The sequence below is a fragment of the Balaenoptera acutorostrata genome, chromosome 4, assembly GCF_949987535.1.
Source record: "Balaenoptera acutorostrata chromosome 4, mBalAcu1.1, whole genome shotgun sequence".
In the NCBI taxonomy this organism is placed as follows: domain Eukaryota; kingdom Metazoa; phylum Chordata; class Mammalia; order Artiodactyla; family Balaenopteridae; genus Balaenoptera; species Balaenoptera acutorostrata.
Genome location: NC_080067.1, coordinates 91406664 through 91428232, shown reverse-complemented (window position 1 = coordinate 91428232; position 21569 = coordinate 91406664). Strand labels below are relative to the sequence as shown.

Genomic DNA, 21569 nt, shown 5'->3' with positions numbered 1-21569 from the left:
CTGGGACCTGATATCTTGCATTTACATTTCTAACAATTTCCCAGGTGATGCTGGTGATGCTGAATCTGGGGACCACTCTTTGAGGACAACTAAGTTAGATGAATTGCTTACCCTGCGTTTGGTGTTTTGCTTTATTTTTAATGGAGACCTAGAACAAGCAAGACATTTACTTTACACGCAACACATAAATTCACCCTGTCTTTTCTGGAAGAGAGCTTGTATGCCCCAAACCACATTTCTCATGGGTTTCTCATAGCCTCACAAGAGCATTTCTCATCCACAAATGGATAACTGTTTCAGAAAAATTGAAGTGACGTGGGCAGTGGAGGAAGGTCGCTGTCGCTGTCTGGGCACCAGCAGCCCCAGCACACACGGAGAAGAGCCCCACCGACACACAAGCGCTCAGGGTCCAGGAGGGTGAGGTTTAGGGTTAGCGTTCTTGTTCACACTACACCCCTAACTACTGACCTCAAACCAAATTATCGTGCCACAAAATAGAAAAACGGACATTTCAAAACTGTCGTTGGCCATAAAGTGATAGAAAAACAAGCGGGCTAGATGTTGCTCAGTTCTCTGCAGATGCGGGGGACCTCAGTGCTCATGGTACTTTGAGATGGTCCCGACCGACTTCCTCCACAGAGCCTTCATGTCGGGCCCGGGAATATTTGCAACAGCCGGTGCCACTGTAGCATGTACTTGTGTATATATACCTAGCTTTTTGGTTTTGCCTCTTTTTTTTTTTAATTGGCCGTGCCACACGACTTGCGGTTTCTTAATTCCCTGACCAGGGATTGAACCCGCGCCCCCTGCAGTGGAAGCGCGGAGTTCTAACCACTGAACGTCCAGGGAATTCCCAGAGAGGGTCCTTTTATAATGAGAACAAGTTGATTTAGTATGCTTTTATGCTGAGGATGCCTAAGGAAGTAAAGGCTGGAGATACAAGAAAGAAAATGACTGATGGAGACGGACACCTGAGGAGGAATGAAGAGACAGACTCGAAATCACACACAGATCTTTTTGTCAACTGCTTGAAACTACTGAATGTACAATTTGTGCTTCATTTCCTAATGTTCAACTCTTTACTTACATTTTATCTGGCACTTAGCTTTAATTATTATGTGAATTATCATTTGTGTCATTCATCTCAGTATTTTTGCAGAACAGCAACATAGCATTTAATGTGAAAAACCTGCATGACTATGGGAAAGTCACTCAAACTCTATTAGCCCCAGTTTCCTTATCTGCAAAATGAGATGATAATATTATTAATATAATATTATAATATTGCATGGAGCTAATGTCAGTGAACGTAGTGGTTGTAATTGCGAATTGAAAATGCCTTAGAATGAAGACTGCTGTGCATCTCATGTAATCCCACCTCACAGCCTGGCTGGTCCACAGAACAAACAAATACAGGGATGGATTTTTGTTTTCTAAGTTACTGAAGGCATACCCCAATGACACCAATTCCTCTGCCACTGCTACTTCGCAGGTAGGTCTGTTCCTTGGTTTTCAAATTCAGAAGGATCAGCTGGTTCCCAGCTATGTACAACACCATATTGCTGTCCAGAAGTTGTAGGTTGGCCCGCTTTCTGCAGTCATAACCAAAGGAATGTCTGAGGGAAAGTTGCAAAGGAAAACAAGTGAAACAACATAACCATCCTAGAGAGGGGAAAAGTAATGAAATGAATATATTTTTAAAACCCATATCCTTACTTAGATAAAGATCCAGGGTTGAAGTAGTTGAATTTTATGCTGAAACTCAGAGTTTTTTTTACTGTATTACTAATGTAATCTTGTTTTTAAATTAGGTGAAAATTCTCATACTCTGATTCAGTCAATATTTTAGTTTTCCTAGGAGAACCCTGAAAGCACATTAATTTTGCCTGCAATAAAAAATAAACTTTCTATTTGGGTACTATAGAGAGCAAAGTAGTCCCCTAAATAATTTCATTTTCCTCTCTCCTGCTAAAACTGAATCACATTATAATGTGAGAGAAAGTCTGTCTTTGCCATCTTTGTACTCCCAAAGCCTGTCCAGTTTGTTGACTGAACATAGTAAAAGGATCATGTAGGCCTCTTCCTTGAGGCTGAAAGACAAGATGTTTAAAATTCTGACATGTTTGTGAAATTCTGACACACCAGTGACAAAGTGACTACTGTAATAAATTCACATAAATATAATTGAAATTTAATCATATGAAAAATTATGAAAATTGACTAAATAATACCTAATATATAAGTATATAAAATAAATAGGCTAACATTTCCTTTCCAAGATCATTAGTATGTACGGGTGTGCAGATGAGTATATACATGTGTGTGCATTTATGCTATAGAGTAAAACTGTATTAATTCAAAATAGAGGTTTAAAAACTGAGCTATAAAACATTTTTTAAGTGTACTTTGTTATTACATTCAAGCTCAAATTAATATAACCCAAGATATAAGTGTAATAATTAAATGAGATCAACCTATTAAAAAATTATAGTTTGCCAAAGAAATATATTATGTAGTGTATCTTAAGTAGATATATTCTTATTTTCCAAGAATTCATTGCTGAACACAAAAGTTGAAGGATCACTGGAGCAATCCTTATTTCTTGAGCCCTTGTTTTTGTTTTGTTTTTTCAATCTGATTTTAGATGATTCCCCTTATTTGTAAGTAAATATTTTCAGAGAAAAATTATACAAAACTTTTAACAAGAACGATATGTAGAATGTAAAAAAAGAAGAGCAAATTTTAATTAATGCAATTTGAATTGTGAAGAATATAAATTATAACTAACTACAAGTAACTATACCTATCTCATTGCCTCATAGTTAAATTGAAAAAGAGAGAGAGAACATTTCAGGGCATTTGTACAAGAAAAAGGAATTTTATAAATTTAAAAGACATTAATGCCTAAAATTGAATCTTATATAGAAATGCAAATGAATATGTGATCCAAGATCTAGATGAAGCTATTCTGCCTTCATGGAGAATACCTGGGGCCACCTCACAAATAAAGAGTAGAGTCTACAGCCCCTTATCTTTACAGAGCCTGGTATGGGGCAGGAAGTTTTGCCTACCCTCTTTTTCTCTCCCTAAACTACTGTTCTCACCTTTCCTTCTTCCTTCTCCCCTTTCCCTTTTCCCAGGTGCCAGTGTAATATTCTACAGGGCTAGAAGAATGTCTAACTATGAGGGTAGAAGTGGGCTACCATCCCTTCACTAACTTGGATGACAGTAGGGAATTGGAGACATGATCATTTATCTAATATTATCATCTGTAATTTCAGGGGGAAAGCTCCCTCTTACTTGCTGCTGTTTTGATTGAAGGCCCTTTCAAATGCAGAAATGGGTTAGACTGTAGCTTCCCAAACACTTTCCCTCTAAATCAATCACAACCTGCTTGAGGGCAGAGACTGCTTCTCATTCATCTGTTTCCTGGAATGCCTACCACAGAGTCTTGAGCCTATTCGGTTGAATGAATGAATGAATGAATGAATGCATAACTAGAGTCTGATCTTTCCCTTTTAACCCCAGAGGACAAAGCAGTCCCTAATCAGAGCTCTGAAAATGTTAAAATGTGTTCTGACGTACCTTCACCTCCCTTCTGTTTTATCTCATCCTCTCTTTTGGCATCTATTCTTAACTTCCTATCAGAGGCCCAGGGCCTTCACTGTTTGTCCATGGCCATCTAGGACCTCCACTTTAAAATGGTGTTTAAACACTGTCTTAAGTGCTGTTTAGTGTCTTCTATAAATTATGCTGTGGTTTAGGTGATATTTTATAAATTATACTTTCTTGATTGATTTAGAAGACACAAATGTTAAAACTGAAGTGGATAAAGAATTAAAAGGGTATATGGGGATACATGAGAGCAGACTTCTTACAGCTTCTCACAAGAAATAGAGATTATATTTGTTCATCTCTAGAGAGTAGGACTAAGTCTAATGCAGGACATTCCAGAAAGGCAGATTTTAATTCAAGGCCTGGAGGAGCTCTCTAATAACGTAAGCTATTCAAAAATGGGATAAGCTGCTTTGTAATTGCCCTGGTTTTGAAAGTGTTTAAGACAAGTCCATAGCTTATACAGCCACTCCTCCAGCATGAGTAGAAAGGATTCATGCACTGAGCCAAACGTCAAGATCCCTCTGACTCCCTTATTTACAGACTAGGCATGTCTCTCTAATACAGAGATCCTTGTATTCTGGAGCACCAAATCCCCAGTGTTGAGAGCCAGAAGAAGGCAGCACAATCAAAATTACCCGAGAAGCTTTTTCAGAGTACATATACCCAAGCCCCTCTCCACGTGGAAATAATGCAGTAGGTCCAGGAAGCTATCAGAGCACGTGAATTTCAGGAAAAGCTTCTAGGTGACTAATAAACCACCTCATTTGAAAAAAATTGACTAGAAGGCCAACAGCATAACTTTCATCAGTAACCTGTCCAAAGGCCACAAAGGAAAAAAAAAAAGGCCCTCAAGAGAGAAAACTCCAGGTTACAAATTTCAGGGTGAATTAGTTTTAGTTACACCTGGGATCGAAATAAAGTTAGAAGATATAATAACAATAACGTGTTCTATTTTTACATAAAAAGCAAAACTGAGTCAGGAAGTACGCTGCCCTTCCCCTCTCAGCACCCCTTTTATAAGGGGCCAGTCAGTGTCTAGGCCATGCGGTCATAACCACTGCCCTTCTGAGGGCAGGCATGCTAAATTGCTAACCAAGGGCCTTAATGGAAATTGTCTCCTAACTAGCACCTCACAAACCTAACATCATAAAGTGATGGCAAACCCTAAATCCCCTTGTTAATCATCCCACTTTTACTTTTCTTCACAGACTCTTATTCTTTTATTAAAATGGGTTATATTGTGCCCACTTCCTCAGGGTTGTCTTCTCTGCAACTCATCTGGTAAATAATGTGAAAGCACTAATGCCTGACAATGGCCACGTCAGTGTTTCAAGCAGGGAGATCAATGATTTTAACTTAACAGGCATTGAAAAAGGGGTGCCAGGCTGGTAGAGATAAACGGGGATAAGAGACCTCCTGGTCTCCTTCAGATCACATCTCCTGAAAGGACAGCCAGAAAAGCATTATATCTCTTTATGGTTATTTGGCATCTAACAAAAGCTAACAAAAGCTTAGTTTAAATTAAGATCAAGCATTTCTGTCTTAAGCTTCTTAGAATTACCTAAGATAGGGGTTGGCAAACTTTTTTTGTAAAGGGCCAGGTAGTAAATATTTCAGGCTTTGTGGGCCAGATGATTTCTGTTGTAACTACTTAAATCTGCCCTTGTAGTGTGATGGCAGTCATAGACTTCATGTAAATGAATGAGCATTGCTGTGTTCCAATAAAACTTTATTTAGGGAAAAAGGCCAGAGGCCAGATTCGGTCCATGGGCTGCAGTTTGCCAACCCCTGACCTAAAAAGCTGAAATTCCAAGATTATACATATGTAACTGGAGTGGATACACAAGTGTAAGAAGATCCAGTGGTATGTTTGAATCCGGAGTCACAAAAGGCATCGAAGCAAGCTCCGTATAATCGTAGAAGAAGCTTTCTGATATTTTCTTCTTAACTTCCTCCTCTGCCTCTTCTGCATCTGGGACAGGAGTTTCCATGTACTGAGATTCTAAAAAATTAAAAATATTTTAACTAAGAAGAGCGTCTGGTCAATCCTAAAATCGTATTTCATGAAGACAGGAGGAATGTACGTAGCCCATAATACTCTAGCAGTAACTACTACTTCTGGCCCGAACATAGGATGCCACCCACAAGTGAGCATGGAAGAAGAGGCAACACGCCTGTGTGCATTGGGGTGAACACCTAGCCCTGGTCATGGTTCCGACAATCTCAAAGAACAGCGCACAGTCAGTTCTAAGGGAGAGTCAGTCTCACTAATGTGGGATAGATCACTCCTTAGACAATCCCACTCCCCAGAAAAACCCAGTATGAGAGTATGTGATACTCAGAATATACAACTCCAGAGCTGCTACACCACCCTATCAGGATATGTTTGATGCTCTTTCTTTTATCACCTCCACACTTCCTGCAACCATTTCTTTTATGGATTTACAACTGTTCAGTTAAAACAGTGAAAGTACTGATAGAAAACTAGTCATACTTACTTCCAATGCTTTCCACATATTCATCTTGAAATGAACTTGAACTTCCTTCCAAATGTTCCACATAGGATTCATTGTCCCCTAAATATGATTCTTCCCCTTCAGTAAATGTTTCGCCTGTGGTATCTTCAACAGATTTGTAATCCTCTTTCACAGCGGCTATTCAAAATAATTTGTTTTTATAATTTCTAAATTTGAATTAAACATTTTCAAATTTCTAAATTTGAATTAAACATTAAATAATTTCTAAATTTGAATTAAACATTTCTTATTTCCAAAGTACCTAATACTTCCAGTTCGTTTGTGCTCTAAACTGAATGAATTTTAAACTCAAAAATTGCTACAAAAATCATTTTATTTGGTCACTCTTATAGCTTTACAAAAAATTTTTAAAGCTTTTCCTGTGAGTAAATCTCCATTTTCACTTCATTTGCAGTCTATTTCCTACCACTGCACACTTACAAGAAAGTAAAGGATAAAGAAAAAAAGATTGGCTAGTATGTTGCTATCATTTTTTCAATTCAATTTCACTTGAACAACACGTTATTTATAAGGACCTTTTATGTCAAAGATAAATAATGCATATTCAAGAATAAACTCCTCTGGGTATGACTATGTCTGAATGATATCCTAGGAATACATCAGCCTATTTGCTTCAGGACAAGCTAGAAGAGAAAAAGAATTGGAATGGGAGTAGAATAGACCTAGGTATAAGCCAACATTCAGATCAAGTCCAAACATGGCTATGGTTCACATATACCATGTCCAGCAGGTGAAAGGGCTGGATGAACTTTCAGAATAATAAGGCAGAAATGGTAAGTGTGTCAGAAACAGTGTAGAACCACCTAGTAGGTCTATCTGAGATGAGGCTAAAAGAAGAGGAACAAGGCCCGAGACGAACATGAATGAGGTGAGAAAGCTGGGCCAATCCAATTAGCAGAACAAGAGGACAGGGTTCTGTAGGATTCATGCATTTTGATGGAAAGAAAATAATTCTGTACACCTAAATGGGGCCCACTTCTTGAACTCCCCTAGGGGAGAGCCCTGGGTAAATACTCTCCAGTAATACCATTTAACAGATATCTTAGCTCTTTCTTGTGACTGTTGCAATCAAACATTATATCCCCATCTCAAGATTAGGATATTATCTGCTGGCCTGCCTCTCTCTGGGAACAGAGTTCAAGCTGCCATTAGATGAGTTCAGGCTGCCAGCTAGGATGAGGGAATCACTGATAAAGGAATCAGGAGTGAATACGAATGAAGGGGAATAAATCATTTTTCTAAAAATGAATATTCTGAGCCTGGTTGAAGGGTTGTGCCACTGAAAGGAAAAGTGGGGTTTGGAAAAAAACTAACTTAACAGGAAGTAGACACATTAAATCAGATTGGTAAAGCAGCAGATCTTAGCAACTTGGTGACAACAAAGATTTCTATACTTTTTATAATCCCAAAATAGACAGGTGGAAGGATTACGGTTTGATGTACAAATCAGCATTTCTCTTTCTATTCTTGGAAATAATCTAAAATCAACATTGAAAATGAAAGCCAAAATTACAAACGCCATTTTGTGTAGAACTAGAAGCTGCTAAAACCTCAAATCAGAAATGGATGGCAGGGCTGGCTGGTGGAAGGGCTGGCAAAATTAGTGGATACTGAACAAGGATGGGTGCAGGAGGAAGTAAAGGGAGGTAACCAAGGCGAGGAGACGCCATAGCCACAGATCTCAAAAAGAGCAAGCTGAAAGTTTGTTTTATGACCAAGGATTTTTAAAATTAATTAATTAATTAATTTATTTATTTTGGCTGCACCAGGTCTTAATTATGGCACTCAAGATCTTCGTTGTGGCATGTTTAGTTGCAGCATGCGGGATCTTTGGTTGCGGCATGTGGGCTCTTAGTTGCAGCATGGAGACTCAGTTGTGGCACGTGGACTTCTTAGTTTTGGCATGCATGTGAGATCTAGTTCCCCAACCAGGGATCAAACCCGGGCCCCCTGCATTGGGAGCACAGAGTCTTACCCACTGGACCACCAAGGAAGTCCCTGACCCAGGATTTTATAGGTGAGTTTCCTCAGCTTTTTCTTCCCTCTAGCCAATGGAAATAAGAAGCTGTGGTGCCTCTCCTCACCAGCTGCCACAGAGGCAGGCTGCCTCCTGCAAATACAGCTTGCCTCTCTGGTCCTTGTTTACCTCCACCTCCTTTGTGAGATTGCGAACACAATGAGGAAGTCTGCAAATGATGTGACTGTGCACATAGAACATCCATAAGAACTCCCTATAATTATTACAATTTTTAAAAGAGTTCTGCATGGTTACTACATACAAAAATAATATACAAAAATTAATAATTGGGACTTCCATTTTGGCCATGATGAAGTAACCACTATGGAGTACCAGACTGTTCTCCTACTACAATTTTGTAATTATTTAGTTCTCCCTTTAATTCTATTTTTCTTCATGTATTGTGATGTTCTGTTATTAGATACATACATATTTATGATAGTTACGTCTTCCTAATGTATTGCTCCTTTTATCATCATGAAATGTACTTCTTTGTTACAGATAGTACTCTTTGTCTTGAAATCTACTTTATCTGATATTAATATACTCACTCCAGCCTTCAAATGCTTACTGTATGCCTACTATATCTTTTTCCATCAATTTACTTTTAACCTATTTGTATCATAATACTTAAAGTGTGTCTCATACATCATATAGTGGGTTCTTGCTTTTATTATCCATTCTGATAATCTGTACCTTTTTACAAGACTTATTAGTCCATTAATATTTAATATAATTATTGGTATAGTGGATTTTGATCTAACATTTAATTATTTATTTTCTGTTTGTGCGTTTCCCACTCTTCCATTTTCCCTCTATTTCTTCTTTCCTATTTTCTGTTAGATCATTTATTGTTATTCTTTTAGATTATTTATTCTTTAAAATTCCATTTTAATTTCTGTTAGCTTTTTAAGTACTTTTCTTTGTTTGCTTTTTAAATAATTGCTTCAGAGATTATAATATTTATCCTTTACTTCTCACAGTCTACTTAGGTAATATTATAGTAATACACATCTTTCATCAACTGATGGAACAACCAGTCAAAAACTCCATAAGATATGATGATCTGAAAAACACTATCAAACATGCCCACCTGATACTTAAAAAACACTATACCTACACATTCAAAGGCACATGGGCCATTTACCAAGATAGATCACTTGCTGGAACATAAGACAAGTTTTAATAGCTTTTAAAAGATTGAAATAATACAGAATATGCATATTCTCTGATTACAACAGTAGTAAATTAAAAATAAATTACAGAAGACATTTGGCAATTAAAAAACACACTTAAAAATAATGTATGGGTCAAGGAGAAATTAATAAAGACATTATAAAACATTTCAAAGTAAATGATAATTAAAATATAACACCAAAATTTGTGGGATACAGCTAAGGCAATGCTTAGAGGGAAATTTATAGCTTTTAGTACATATATAAGAAAACTCAAAAATCAATGACCTAACATTCCACCTCAAGAAACTAGAAAAAGAAAAGCAAAAAAACCCAAAAAACCCCCAAAACTCGGAGTAAGTAGAAGAAAGGAAATAAAAATAATAAAAATAAAATAATAAAACAATAATTAATAGAATAAGTGTAAACAATAAAAATGAAAGCAAGACTCAATGAAATAAAAAGCCAACAAAACAATAGAAAAATTAGCAAAGACAAAACCTTATTCTTTAAAAAGATCAACAAAATGGATGAGCTCCTAGCTAGGCCAATCAAGAAATAAAAGAGAGACAATACAAATCTTCAGTATCAGGAATTAAAATAGATCCTACAGAGTTATGTCAAAAAATTTTACAACTTTGAAGAAATGTATAAATTCTATGAAAGATACAAAGTTACAAAACTTACTAAAGAAGAAAGAGACAACCCTCTATTTATTAAGGAAATTGAATTCACAGTTAAAAATTTTTCCACTAAGAAAATTACAGGCCCAGATACTTCACTGGTGAGTTCTAGCAAACATTTAAGGAAGAAATAATACTAATTCTACACAAAATATTTCTGAAAATAGAAGAGACCAAAATACTTCCCAGTTTATTATATGAAGTCAGCAATAATTTAGTTCTTTGATAAGAATCAGAAACCAATGTCTTGGTAACTAAAGTCCTTCACCCTTGTGAAAAATGCTAGATGGTCTGGCTGGTACATTTGGCCTAAATCTCTTAATAGGACTCTGTTATAGCAGAGTCCTATTGTTGGGTATGGGGAAGAGTCTACCTTAATCTCCGTACTTAGGTAGAAAACCAGGAAATTGATTCACTCTGTATGAGAATTCCAAAGGGTAAGATGTTGCTTAGATATTTTAGAAAGACTGAGAACAAGGTAAGGGCTCCAGGAAAAAAAATTCAGCTATCAGGTATGTAGCTGAACCAGGACTGAGACCTCTTCTCACAGCACCAAGGTAGAAGGTTTCAGAGTGTCAGCAGAGTATTTCACGTTATGATTTGAGATCCTAAAACCCATGATTTATGAACTAATTTATGAGCTGAGGACAGGGCCAGGCCAGACTTGATAAGACCTGCCCTTAAGAAGGTCTGACATTAAAAAGGGAGATTCAGGCAGTGCTGGACAAAGGGCCATTATCATTAAATTCATCCATCCAGAGCGGGAGAGGTGCAGAGGGCGTTGGTCCCACCCACTCGGGCCCTGGAAGCCTGCTGGGCTCCCAGGTGGTGTCCCCTGCCCTCTGAGACCAGAGGCGGGAGGCACCCCTGGGCCTCTTCTGTTCTGTTGAGCCCAAGCCCCCCCCCACCCCCCCCACCTCCCAGGGCCTTTTCCAGCCCTGTGGGTCCTAAGTATAGGCCCTGCCCACTGCCCAAACCCTGCCCCTGCTTAGGCCCCGCCCCCCATGGCCAAGGCCTTTTCCACCTTTTTTTTTTTTTCTCCTCCTCTTTCTTACTATTGTGGTTCTTTTTTACTTTCTGGTTGTTGGTTCATCTATATTTTTATTTTTATATTCTTTCTAACATATTTGTTAGTTTCCTAGTCTAATTTTATTTTTTACTTGTTATTGTTCTCCATTTTTTTTTTTTTGGTTGCCCCACACAACTTGTGGGATCTTGGTTCACAAGCCAAGGGTAGGGCTGAAGTTCCTGCAGTGGGAGCTCTGAATCTGAACCACTGGACTAACAGAGAACCTCAGACACCCCAGGGAATACTCATCAGAGTGAGGTCTCCCAGAGATCCTCATCTCAGCACCAAGATCCAGCTCTAAGCAACAACCTACAAGCTCCAGTGTTGGAAGCCTAAGGCCAAACAACCAGTAAGGCAGGAACACAATCCCACTCATAAAAAAAAAAAAAGAGATGGCAAAAAAACATGTCACAGAGGAAGGAGCAAGGTAAAATCCTATAAGACCAAATAAATGAAGAGGAAAAAGGCAATCTACCTGAGAAAGAACTCAGAGTAACGATAGTAAAGGTGATCCAGAATCTCAGAAATAGAATGGAGGCATGGATTGAGAAAATACAAGAAATGTTTAACAAAGCTCTAGAAGAACTAAAGAACAAACAAACAGAGATGGACAACACAATAACTGAAATGAAAAATACAGTAGAAGGAATCAATAACAGAATAACTGAGGCAGAAGAACGAATAAGTGAGCTGGAAGACAAAATGGTGGAAATAACTGCCAAGGAGCAGAATAAAGATAAAAGAATGAAAAGAACTGAAGACAATCTCAGAGACCTCTGGGACAACACTAAATGCACCAACATTCAAATTATAGGGGTCCCAGAAGAAGAAGAGAAAAAGAAAGGGTCTGAGAAAATATTTGAAGAGATTATAGTGGAAAACTTCCCTAACATGGGAAAGGAAATAGTCACCCAAGTTCAGGAAGCACAGAGAGTCCCATACAGGGTAAACCCTAGGAGAAACACACGAAGACACACATTAATCAAATTAACAAAAATTAAATTCAGAGAAAAAATATTAAAAGCAGCAAGGGAAAAACAAAAAATAACATACAAAGGAATACCCACAAGGTTATCAGCTGATTTTTCAGCAGAAACTCTGCAGGCCAGAAGGGAGAGGCAGGATATACTTAAAGTGATGAAAGAGAAAAACCTACAACCAAGATTACTCTACCCAGCAAGGATCTCATTCAGATTCGATAGAGAAATCAAAAGCTTTTCAGAAAAGCAAAAGCTAAGAGAATTCAGCACCACCAAACCAGCTTTACAACAAATGCTAAAGAAACTTCTCTAGGTGGGAAACACAAGAGAAGAAAAAGACACACAAAAACAAACCCAAAACAATTAAGAAAATGGTAATAGGAACATACATATCGATAATAACCTTGAATGTAAATGGATTAAATGTCCCAACCAAAAGACACAGACTGGCTGAATGGATACAAAAACAAGACCCATATATATGCTGTCTACAAGAGACCCACTTCAGACCTAGGGACACATACAGACTGAAAGTGAAGGAATGGAAAAAGATATTCCATGCAAATCAAAAGAAAGCTGGAGTAGCAATACTCGTATCAGATAAAACAGACTTTAAAATAAAGACTAACAGAGACCTTATCTCTGTTACAAGAGGTAAGGGAGGACACTACATAATGATCAAGTGATCAATCCAAGAAGAAGATATAATAATTATAAATGTTTATGCATCCAACATAGGAGCACCTCAATACATAAGGCAAATGCTAATAACCATGAAAGGGGAAATCGACAGTAACATAATAATAGTAGGGGACTTTAACACCCCACTTACACCAATGGACAGATCATCCAAACAGAAAATAAATAAGGAAACACAAGCTTTAAATGACACAATAGACCAGATAGATTTAACTGATATTTATAGAACATTCCACCCGAAAGTGGCAGAATACACTTTCTTCTTAAGTGCACACGGAACATTCTCCAGGATAGATCACATCTTAGGTCACAAATCAAGCCTTGGAAAATTTAAGAAAATTGAAATCATATGAAGCATCTTTTCTGACTACAACGCTATGAGACTGGAAATCAGTTACAGGAAACAAACTGAAAAAACCCACAAATACATGGAGGCTAAACAGTGCACTACTAAACAAGCAAGAGATCACTGAAGAAATCAAAGAAGAAATAAAAAAATACATAAAAACAAATAACAAAAACACGACGACCCAAAACCTACAGGGCGTAGCAAAAGCAGTTCTAAGAGGGAAGTTTATAGCAATTCAGTCTCACCTCAGGAAACAAGAAAAATCTCAAATAAACAATCTAACCCTACACCTAAAGCAACTAGAGAAAGAAGAACAAAGAAAACCCAAAGGCAGTAGAAGGAGAGAAGTCATAAAAATCAGAGCAGAAATAAATGAAATAGAAATGAAGAAAACAATAGCAAAGATCAATAAAACTAAAAGCTGGTTCTTTGAGAAGATAAACAAAATTGATATACCCTTAGCCAGACTCATCAAGAAAAAAAGGGAGAGGACACAAATCAATAAAGTTAGAAATGAAAAGGAGAAATCACAACTGACACCACAGAAATACAAAGGATTATAAGAGACCACTGCAAACAACTATATGCCAATAAAATGAACAACCATGAAAAAATGGACAACTTCTTGGAAAGGTACAATTTTCCAAGACTGAACCAGGAAGAATTAGAAAATATAAACAGACCTATCACAAGGAATGAAATTGAAAAATCTTCCAACAAACAAAAGTTCAGGACCAGATGGCTTTACAGGTGAATTCTATCAAACATTTAGAGAAGAAGAGAATGAACTTGAAGACATGGGGAGGGGGAGGGGGAAGCTGGGGCAAAATGAGAGTAGCAGTGACATATATACACTACCAAATGTAAAATAGTTAGCTAGTGGGAAGTAGCCACATAGCACAGGGAGATCAACTCGGTGCTTTGCGACGACCTAGAGGGGTGGGATAGGGAGGGTGGGAGGGAGAGACACAAGAGGCAGGGAATATGGGGATATATGTATGCATATGGCTGATTCACTTCGTTGTACAACAGAAACCAACACAGTATTGTGAAGCAATTATACTCCAATAAAGATCTATTAAAAAAATGTGAAAAAAAAAAGAAAAAAAGAAATCATCCAGGAAAATACTGCAAAGGACTAGAAACTAAAAAGTAGACAATCCTGTGTCAGAAACATAGGGAGTGGAGAAAAGTGGAAATGGAAAAACAAAAGAGAAGCGAACTAAAGTTTTTAAGGAGAGTGATATACTCATATTTTTTGGAAAGATAACTCTAATGGTGGTATGGACAGGAAGACTCAAGCAGAAATCCTTGCTGTAAGAGTCCAAGCAAGAGGAGATAGACCTCTAAAATAAAATACGATACGGAGAAATCATGGATTTACCAGACATGCCTCAGATAAATTGAAAGAATTTAATGTACATTTTGTAAATGAAATGATTTCCCCAGGACCTGCTCTCCTCTAGGTGAATAGTAAAAATTAGATTCTGAAACTATATTTAGGATTAGAACTAAAAATGTCAATATTCCACTAAGCCACCTAACACCATGATGTCCAGTCAGAAAGAACCAGTCATCTTTTAAAAATCCTATTACAAAATTCTTCACTTTCCCTTCTATCTGCAATCTATGATATCCTTCCACATATGTTATCCAATTTAACCCTCAAACAGCTCACAATGATCATTTTATGAGTGAGAAAATTGAGGCTCAGAAAGGTGAAATAATTTATCCAAGATCAAGCATCTCTAAGTGGTAGACCCAGGACTCAAAACTTAAGGCCAGCTCTCTTTCCACTACACTGTATTAGAGAAGCCCATTAAAGACCTTGTAGACCCTACAGGAAGGAGCCAGACCAGATGTGAAGATGGGTCATTATCAACATAGAGATGATAGTAACTTCTGTGTTCCAGGACTAGAGATAAAATGATTAAAACACAGACTCTGCTCTTAAAGAACTTAGAGTTTAGTAAGGGAATTAAACAAGACAAACTTTCTGTCGTATAAACTTAGATACGCACTCTTTAAAAATTATTTTACCTAAATTTAATAATCAAGACCCTAAGTGTATATTATAATCTTTACTCACGTTTTGATGCAGATCTAGAAGAATGAGACTGCCTTCCATCACTCTTTGATCTCTCTGATTTCCCCTCATCAGTATCCTGATCATCTGGTTCCTTCATTTTCTCTGTAAGCACAAAATTGAGACAGAGAAAGGGATAGAGCTGTAAAATAGAAATCATTAACAGATTTTTTTCCCCCTAAACAAATTCCATGAGCACCAAACACCATGTGTGTTGACAATCTGTATGTTTGCAAGGTATCAGAAATGACTTCAGCAGCTGGAGGGCACAGCCATCATCAGAGACCTCTGTAGAATGGCAAAATATAGTCAGATATTCCCTTCCTCCAGGCAAACTTGTCATCGTGGTGCCCTCTTGTTTTCCAGAAGTCCACAGTGAAACACCACCCAAGCCTATCTTTTCTCTAAATGCTCCACATTAAAGTTAACCCTTTGCCATCCTTCCTTTGGTTCACCCCCTCCTCTTCCTCCTCCCATCATCAAAGTCCCCTGGTGTTACTAATCAATTTCAATTTAAAAATATTTGTTGAGGATAACTTCTATGTATCAAATCTTATGTTAGGCACTAAATTGCAGTACTGAACTAGAAAGATACGATCCTTAACTTAGTGGAGCTTTTTTAGAAATATAGGTATTAAACAAGTAATTAAAATATAATGAGTGTTACAAAAAAATAGGGTGCTGTGGGCACATACAGCAAGAAGATTAAACCATGTCTGGGGTTAAGGAAGAGGCATTTGAGACACAGGTAATGAGTAGACGTTGGCCAGGCATAAAATGGGAAAGAGATTATTGGCAGAGGGAGCTTCTAAGAGAGGCTTGTGTCTGTGAAGGCCTGAGAGCAGTCTATTGGCTAGAGCAGGAGAGTGAAATGGACATTGATGAGGAAGCGGGTAGCAGATCATTAAATTGTCTCTAAGCTTTGCTAAGGAGTTTAGAACTTATTTCTGTGGTAATTGAAAGCCATTGAAGGTTTTTAAGGAGGGGAGTGACACGACAGGTTTTCTCTGTCCTCTTTCTCTATGGCAGCTCTTGTAGGTGAGAACATCTACTATGTCTTCCTTCTAAGTCTTCATTTCTCCACACTAAACATCCCGTGTTTCCTCAACATTCTTCTGTGGCACAGCTGGCAGGCAGAGTAGAGTAGTAGTACTATTTGGATGAGATCTGTGGTTAGATTCAGGTTTGAATCCCCGTTTTGCCCCATAACTAGCTAATTACTTTACATCAATTCCTCAATTGTAAAATGGGAGTGAAGAAAAAACTATGTATAAGGCTGCTATGAGAATTAACGGAACTAGTGCATTATTATACCTTCCTGGTCTCTCAAGAAAGACTACTATGCCCAAAGCAGCCAGGATCTACACTACACGATCACTGCATGAGTGCAGAATGACAACTACCCACCTTCATCTGGACATTAGGGTTTGTACCATCTGTTTTCTTGCACTGGCATCATAATGATACCCTCTCTTGATTTTTGTGTTCATTTTTATTTTTTTAGAATTAAGGGATTGAGAAGTTGTATTGTAACCTGATGAGGCTTTGATGTCAGAGAGACTTGTTTGGCCAAGAAAAAAGGTTAACTTGGCCAAGGGCCAAGCCCCTAGCATCCCTTAACCTGTCAGTCCTTTTACATGTACAATGGGGATGTTAAGGTTGTCTGGCAGAGTTATTGTAAGTATTAAATGAGATCTTTTATACCCACAGTTCTCAACTCTGGCTGTACTTAAGAATCACTTGGAAAACTTTTTACAATGTACCATTCTCAGGGTCTCACTCCCTATATAATTCTTTTGTGGAGCCAAAGAATAGGAACCAGAGTTAAGGACCATGGGTTTATATCAAACTCTTCGTAGGTACTGGAAAATGGTAGTTTTACTATAATTACTACACATTCTCTTTAATACAGCTAGGGCTCAATAAATATGATCACAGAATCTTGAGAGTTGAAAGAGGGTTAATCTGGTCCAATCCTTCCACCCAATATAAGTCACACATCTACAACTCAAGCCCAGGCTAAGAGTATTGGCTAGAATCACACTGAATGGGCTCAAAGCTTGGCTCTTCCTCTTACTATTATAGTTGTGAGGTATTAAACAAGTATTTAACCTCTCTGTGCCTTCTCATCTGTAAAGTGCAGTACCTACTTCACAAGGTGGTTCTGAGATCTCAATGAGTTAATACAGTAAAGCTTTCAAAGAACAGTGCCTTGCACTCAGCAGGTAAAATAGTTGAAGGGATGAATGTTTTAATTCCTGAATAAAGGAACAAATGAAGGAACACACCAAGAGACAATCAGCTTTAATTTAAACATTTCAGGTAAGAGGGTGAGCACATTCTTTTAATGTTCTCAGCTCTAGTTCTTAGGAAGTTCATTTTATATTATATGAAATCTTCCTCCCTGCAACTTGGATCTATTTGGCCCTATTCTTCTGGGGGCACACAGAACAAGTTTTCCTGTTTAGTATAGCCATACAAATAATTGTAGCTAGTTAACTTTCCTTCCCAGATCCTCTCTTTTCCCAGATAAAGCATCCCAATTCTTTCAACTATTTCTCACTAACATGTTTTCAACTCTTTTCAGCTTTTTGATAGCTCAGAAAATTAATTCCCAATGCATCATATATCCCTCCCAATTTTGTATGTCCTTTGAAGGATCTGGCCACTTTCCAAAAGATATGAACCATCACTTTACCCGTTGGGGACATTATATTCTTTCAAGGCAGCCTAATATTACATTATCTTGCCAGGGTCGGGGGGGTGGGCAGGCTTATCATATACTGACTCATAATAATCCATTTGTAACCAGCTAGAATGACTAAACCTTATTTCTGTATACCTAACCATGTCCTATCTTATACAACTGAACTAGCTAGGTTTGGGAGTCTATTTGCAGAACTACCTTAAATCTATTTTCATTAGACTCAGGCTTACTGGTCCAGCCTACGGTTAATTCTGTTAACCAACTCATTAGGTAGACTGTGAAGTTTTGAGTCAACCCTGAGGAAGTGTAAAGAAAAAAGAAAATTATAGTACACAGTGTTGCAGAGTGTGTGTTGCTAGAAGGAGGTTGGCTGGAAGCCGGACAGAGGGCTCCCCAAGATGACATTACTCAAGATTCATTCCTTAGATTCCAGGGTCGGTCCCCACTCTCACAAACTCAAACACTCCATCTCAGCAGTGTGCCAGAGCTGGTCACGTTGAGATTCATAGAGATTCCTGTATAAAAACAGACACTCAGTTTTTACTTTACAGTGTGAAATACAACTGTGGAGAGAATAACAGCTCGTGGTTTTTTTTTTACCATGTGTCGAGCACAGTTCTGAGGATTCTACACATATTGTCTCATATATTTCTCAAAACTCTATGAGTTAGGTGTATTTTACAGATGAGATAGCAGAGAGTTACTATTTGAATCCTTCCCTCTCACCCAACTCATGCAATTGACTTCCAAGTCCTGTTGCCCAGCGTCCAGTTATTAAGCCTTTTGAATTCATCCTCTCCCTTCTAGTCCCACTGTCACCATCCTAGTTCTGGTCCTCATACTGTCTCACCTCTACCATTACCACAGCCTCATTCTCTCCCTTCTCTGGTCCATTTGTACACTGCCTCTTATATTCCTAAAACACAGCTTTTAATGTGCCACTCTTCTTGTTTAAAACCTTTAATGGCTCCTCATTGCCACAGAATAAGAACTCAGATTCCTTGGTGTGGCACAAAGGTCCTTCATCTCAGGGTCTGTAATTCATCTCTTGTCACCTTCCCCTTTCCTGGATCCCCCTCAGCCCCTCCTCCTTCTCAAAAGTTTTAGTCAGTAGCCACCTTGGACAACTCACAATTGGCCGGGCATGCTGAGTACTTGTATGCTACTATATCTACTTATATGCAACAAGGATTTATTGTGCACCTACTGTGTCTTGCATGTGCTACACACTTACTGGACCTGCATTATCCTATTTAATTGTAACAGGAACCCCATGAAGTAAGCACTACCACCTTCCCTACCTAGATGAGGAACCTAAAGTGCAAAAGGTCAACTTGCCGAGTGTCACACTTAACAGGTCTGGGTGGCTTGTTGACCCCAGAACCCAGGCACTTTCCCACCGACTCCCTGTTCCTGGCTCAGCCCGGTCCAACTCGTACTCCTGCCGTCGTCTGTCTTCCTCCCCAGCTGGATCATGAGCTCCTTGCAAGCAGGAACAGCGTCCACGTTGTATCTACCTACAGTGTGTAGCCCCATGCCTGCGAATGCTGTCGCTTCAAATGTTTGTCGAACTGATCCATAGAAAGGAGAAGGAATGTGTCTCAGCAAAGCCCGGAGAACCCTAGTTCAGCCTAAGAGAAGTCCAAATAGGGTCGACTGATACCTAACTCGCCAACAGATTTGAGGGGGAGGTTGTGGGAACTGCCAGGCTGCTGGGGTCAAAACTTACCTTAGGCACCGACCTCCGCCGCGCGTTCCCAGTCACGGCGCCTGCCCCAGGTCTCCGTTTACTGCGGTTACCACGGCAACGCCATTCCGCCTCCCGGGTGGGCGGAGACGGGCGGGCCGAGAGGCGCATGCGCCGCCCTAAGGCCGCTTTCTGGGAAATGCCAGGGCGGTTGCAGGGGTACCCTTGATCTCGCTTGCCCTCTGGCCCGGCTATTTCGTGGCCCATGACTCAGGATCAAAGCCAAACAGAAACCCCGGCATTCTACCAGCTTATTATCCCCGTTTAATTTTTATGTCTAGTTTATATTATTATTATCCTAAGGATGATATATTGATGACTTTCGAAGATATGCCCAATAATACAAAATGGCTCAAAGGTGCCCTGATCACATGCCGTCATCAGCAAAGATACATCGCGGGGCGATTTTTGTTTTATTTATTTTACGCTATGTTATCTCTGTTGACTTTAAGAGTAAGTATTTTATGTTGTGGGCTCCTTGGTCACAGGACTCCAGGTGCACAAAATATAGGCCTAGCTTGACAGATTTTTTCGGTTTAGCAGTTTGCTCTCCAAATGCTCTGTGGCACAGCCAGCAATCATTATTATTTTTAAGTACCTAACTAATGTTACTGGTTACAAAACATTGTTTTTAAATGGCTACACCCTCGCAATAATATGTGACAAAGAACTTTGTATCCAGAATATGTAAAGAACTCTTAAAATTCGATAAGGAAAAAACTAACCACCTAGGACTCTGAATACCTCACCACATCAGATGTATGAGCAGTCAATAAACACATGGAAAGATGCATAACAGTAGGCCCCAGGGAGATGCACACCACAATGCAAAAATTCCATATCTACTGGGATGGGTAAAAGTTTTAAAATTGCCAGCACCAAATGTGGAAGGATGTGGAGCAAATGGAACTCTCATATAATGCTGTTGAAAATGTAAAGTAGCACAACCACTTTGGAAAAACGTTTGGCAGTTTCTTTAAAAGTTAAACATTTACCAAGCGATTCCATGTCCAAGGTATTTTCCCAAGAGAATAAAAAATTTCCATCCATACAAAGCCTTATACGTGAATGTTCATAGCAGCCATATTCACAATAGCAAAAAACTGGAAACCACCCAAATGGTCACTGACAGGTGAATGGATAAATATCTGTACAACAGAATACTACTCAGAAGTATAAAGGAAGAAACTGATACACACAACATGGATGAATCTCAATTAGGATGAGTGAAAGTAGCCAGGCACAAAATATTACAGTGTGTGTGATTTCATTTATATAAAATGCAAACAAATCTATGATGACCAAAAGCAGATCAGTGGTTCCCTAGAGCTGGAGTAAAGGGAGAGATGCACTGCAGAGAGACATGAGGAATCTTCTGGAGATGATAGAAATGGTCTTAATTGTGGTGATAGTTTTGTGTGGATATACAACTGCCAAAGTCCATGAATTGTACTCTTTCAATGGATGTATGGATGTATTTTGTTGTATATAAATTATTTCTCAATAAAGTTGGTAAGAAAAAAATGGCTGTATTATATTTTGTGTTTATTGGTTTCTGTAATGTTACACAACGATTTTCCAAAAACTTTGTACCATGCATTTATTGGTAATATTGAAATGTTCTCTTTAGTCAAGTATTCTCGAGGATTAAAAAACAAGACCATTATCGCTGCTGTTAATTATATAAATAGTATATCCAGGGTGTCAAAAAGTCAGACAACATAGGATAAACTTACTTTTAAACAGTATGTTAGTTATTTTCAAATAACATGCTCAACATGTTTTATTTCAACCTACAAACATCTTTAAAGTTAAAGCACTGGATCCAGTTATTAATTTGAGAAAAACACAAATTCACTACAGAATGTCTTTACAAATCCAGGAATACAGAGTGAATAGTGT

At 38.4% G+C, this 21569-nt stretch overlaps 1 protein-coding gene across 1 annotated transcript in view; it reads right to left on the bottom strand.

Moving 5' to 3' along the window:
- CFAP44 (cilia and flagella associated protein 44) overlaps positions 1 to 19693 on the bottom strand; it is a 118515-nt gene extending 98822 nt beyond the window's left edge. The window contains exons 1-5 of the mRNA XM_007181919.3: positions 19650 to 19693; positions 15217 to 15318; positions 6117 to 6272; positions 5461 to 5620; positions 1454 to 1616 (exon numbers count right to left, since the gene is read on the bottom strand). Coding sequence (XP_007181981.2) covers positions 1454 to 1616; positions 5461 to 5620; positions 6117 to 6272; positions 15217 to 15313 — 576 coding nt within the window. The 5' untranslated portion in view covers positions 15314 to 15318; positions 19650 to 19693. The remainder of the gene's footprint in view (positions 1 to 1453; positions 1617 to 5460; positions 5621 to 6116; positions 6273 to 15216; positions 15319 to 19649) is intronic.
- Positions 19694 to 21569: the final 1876 nt, after the last annotated feature.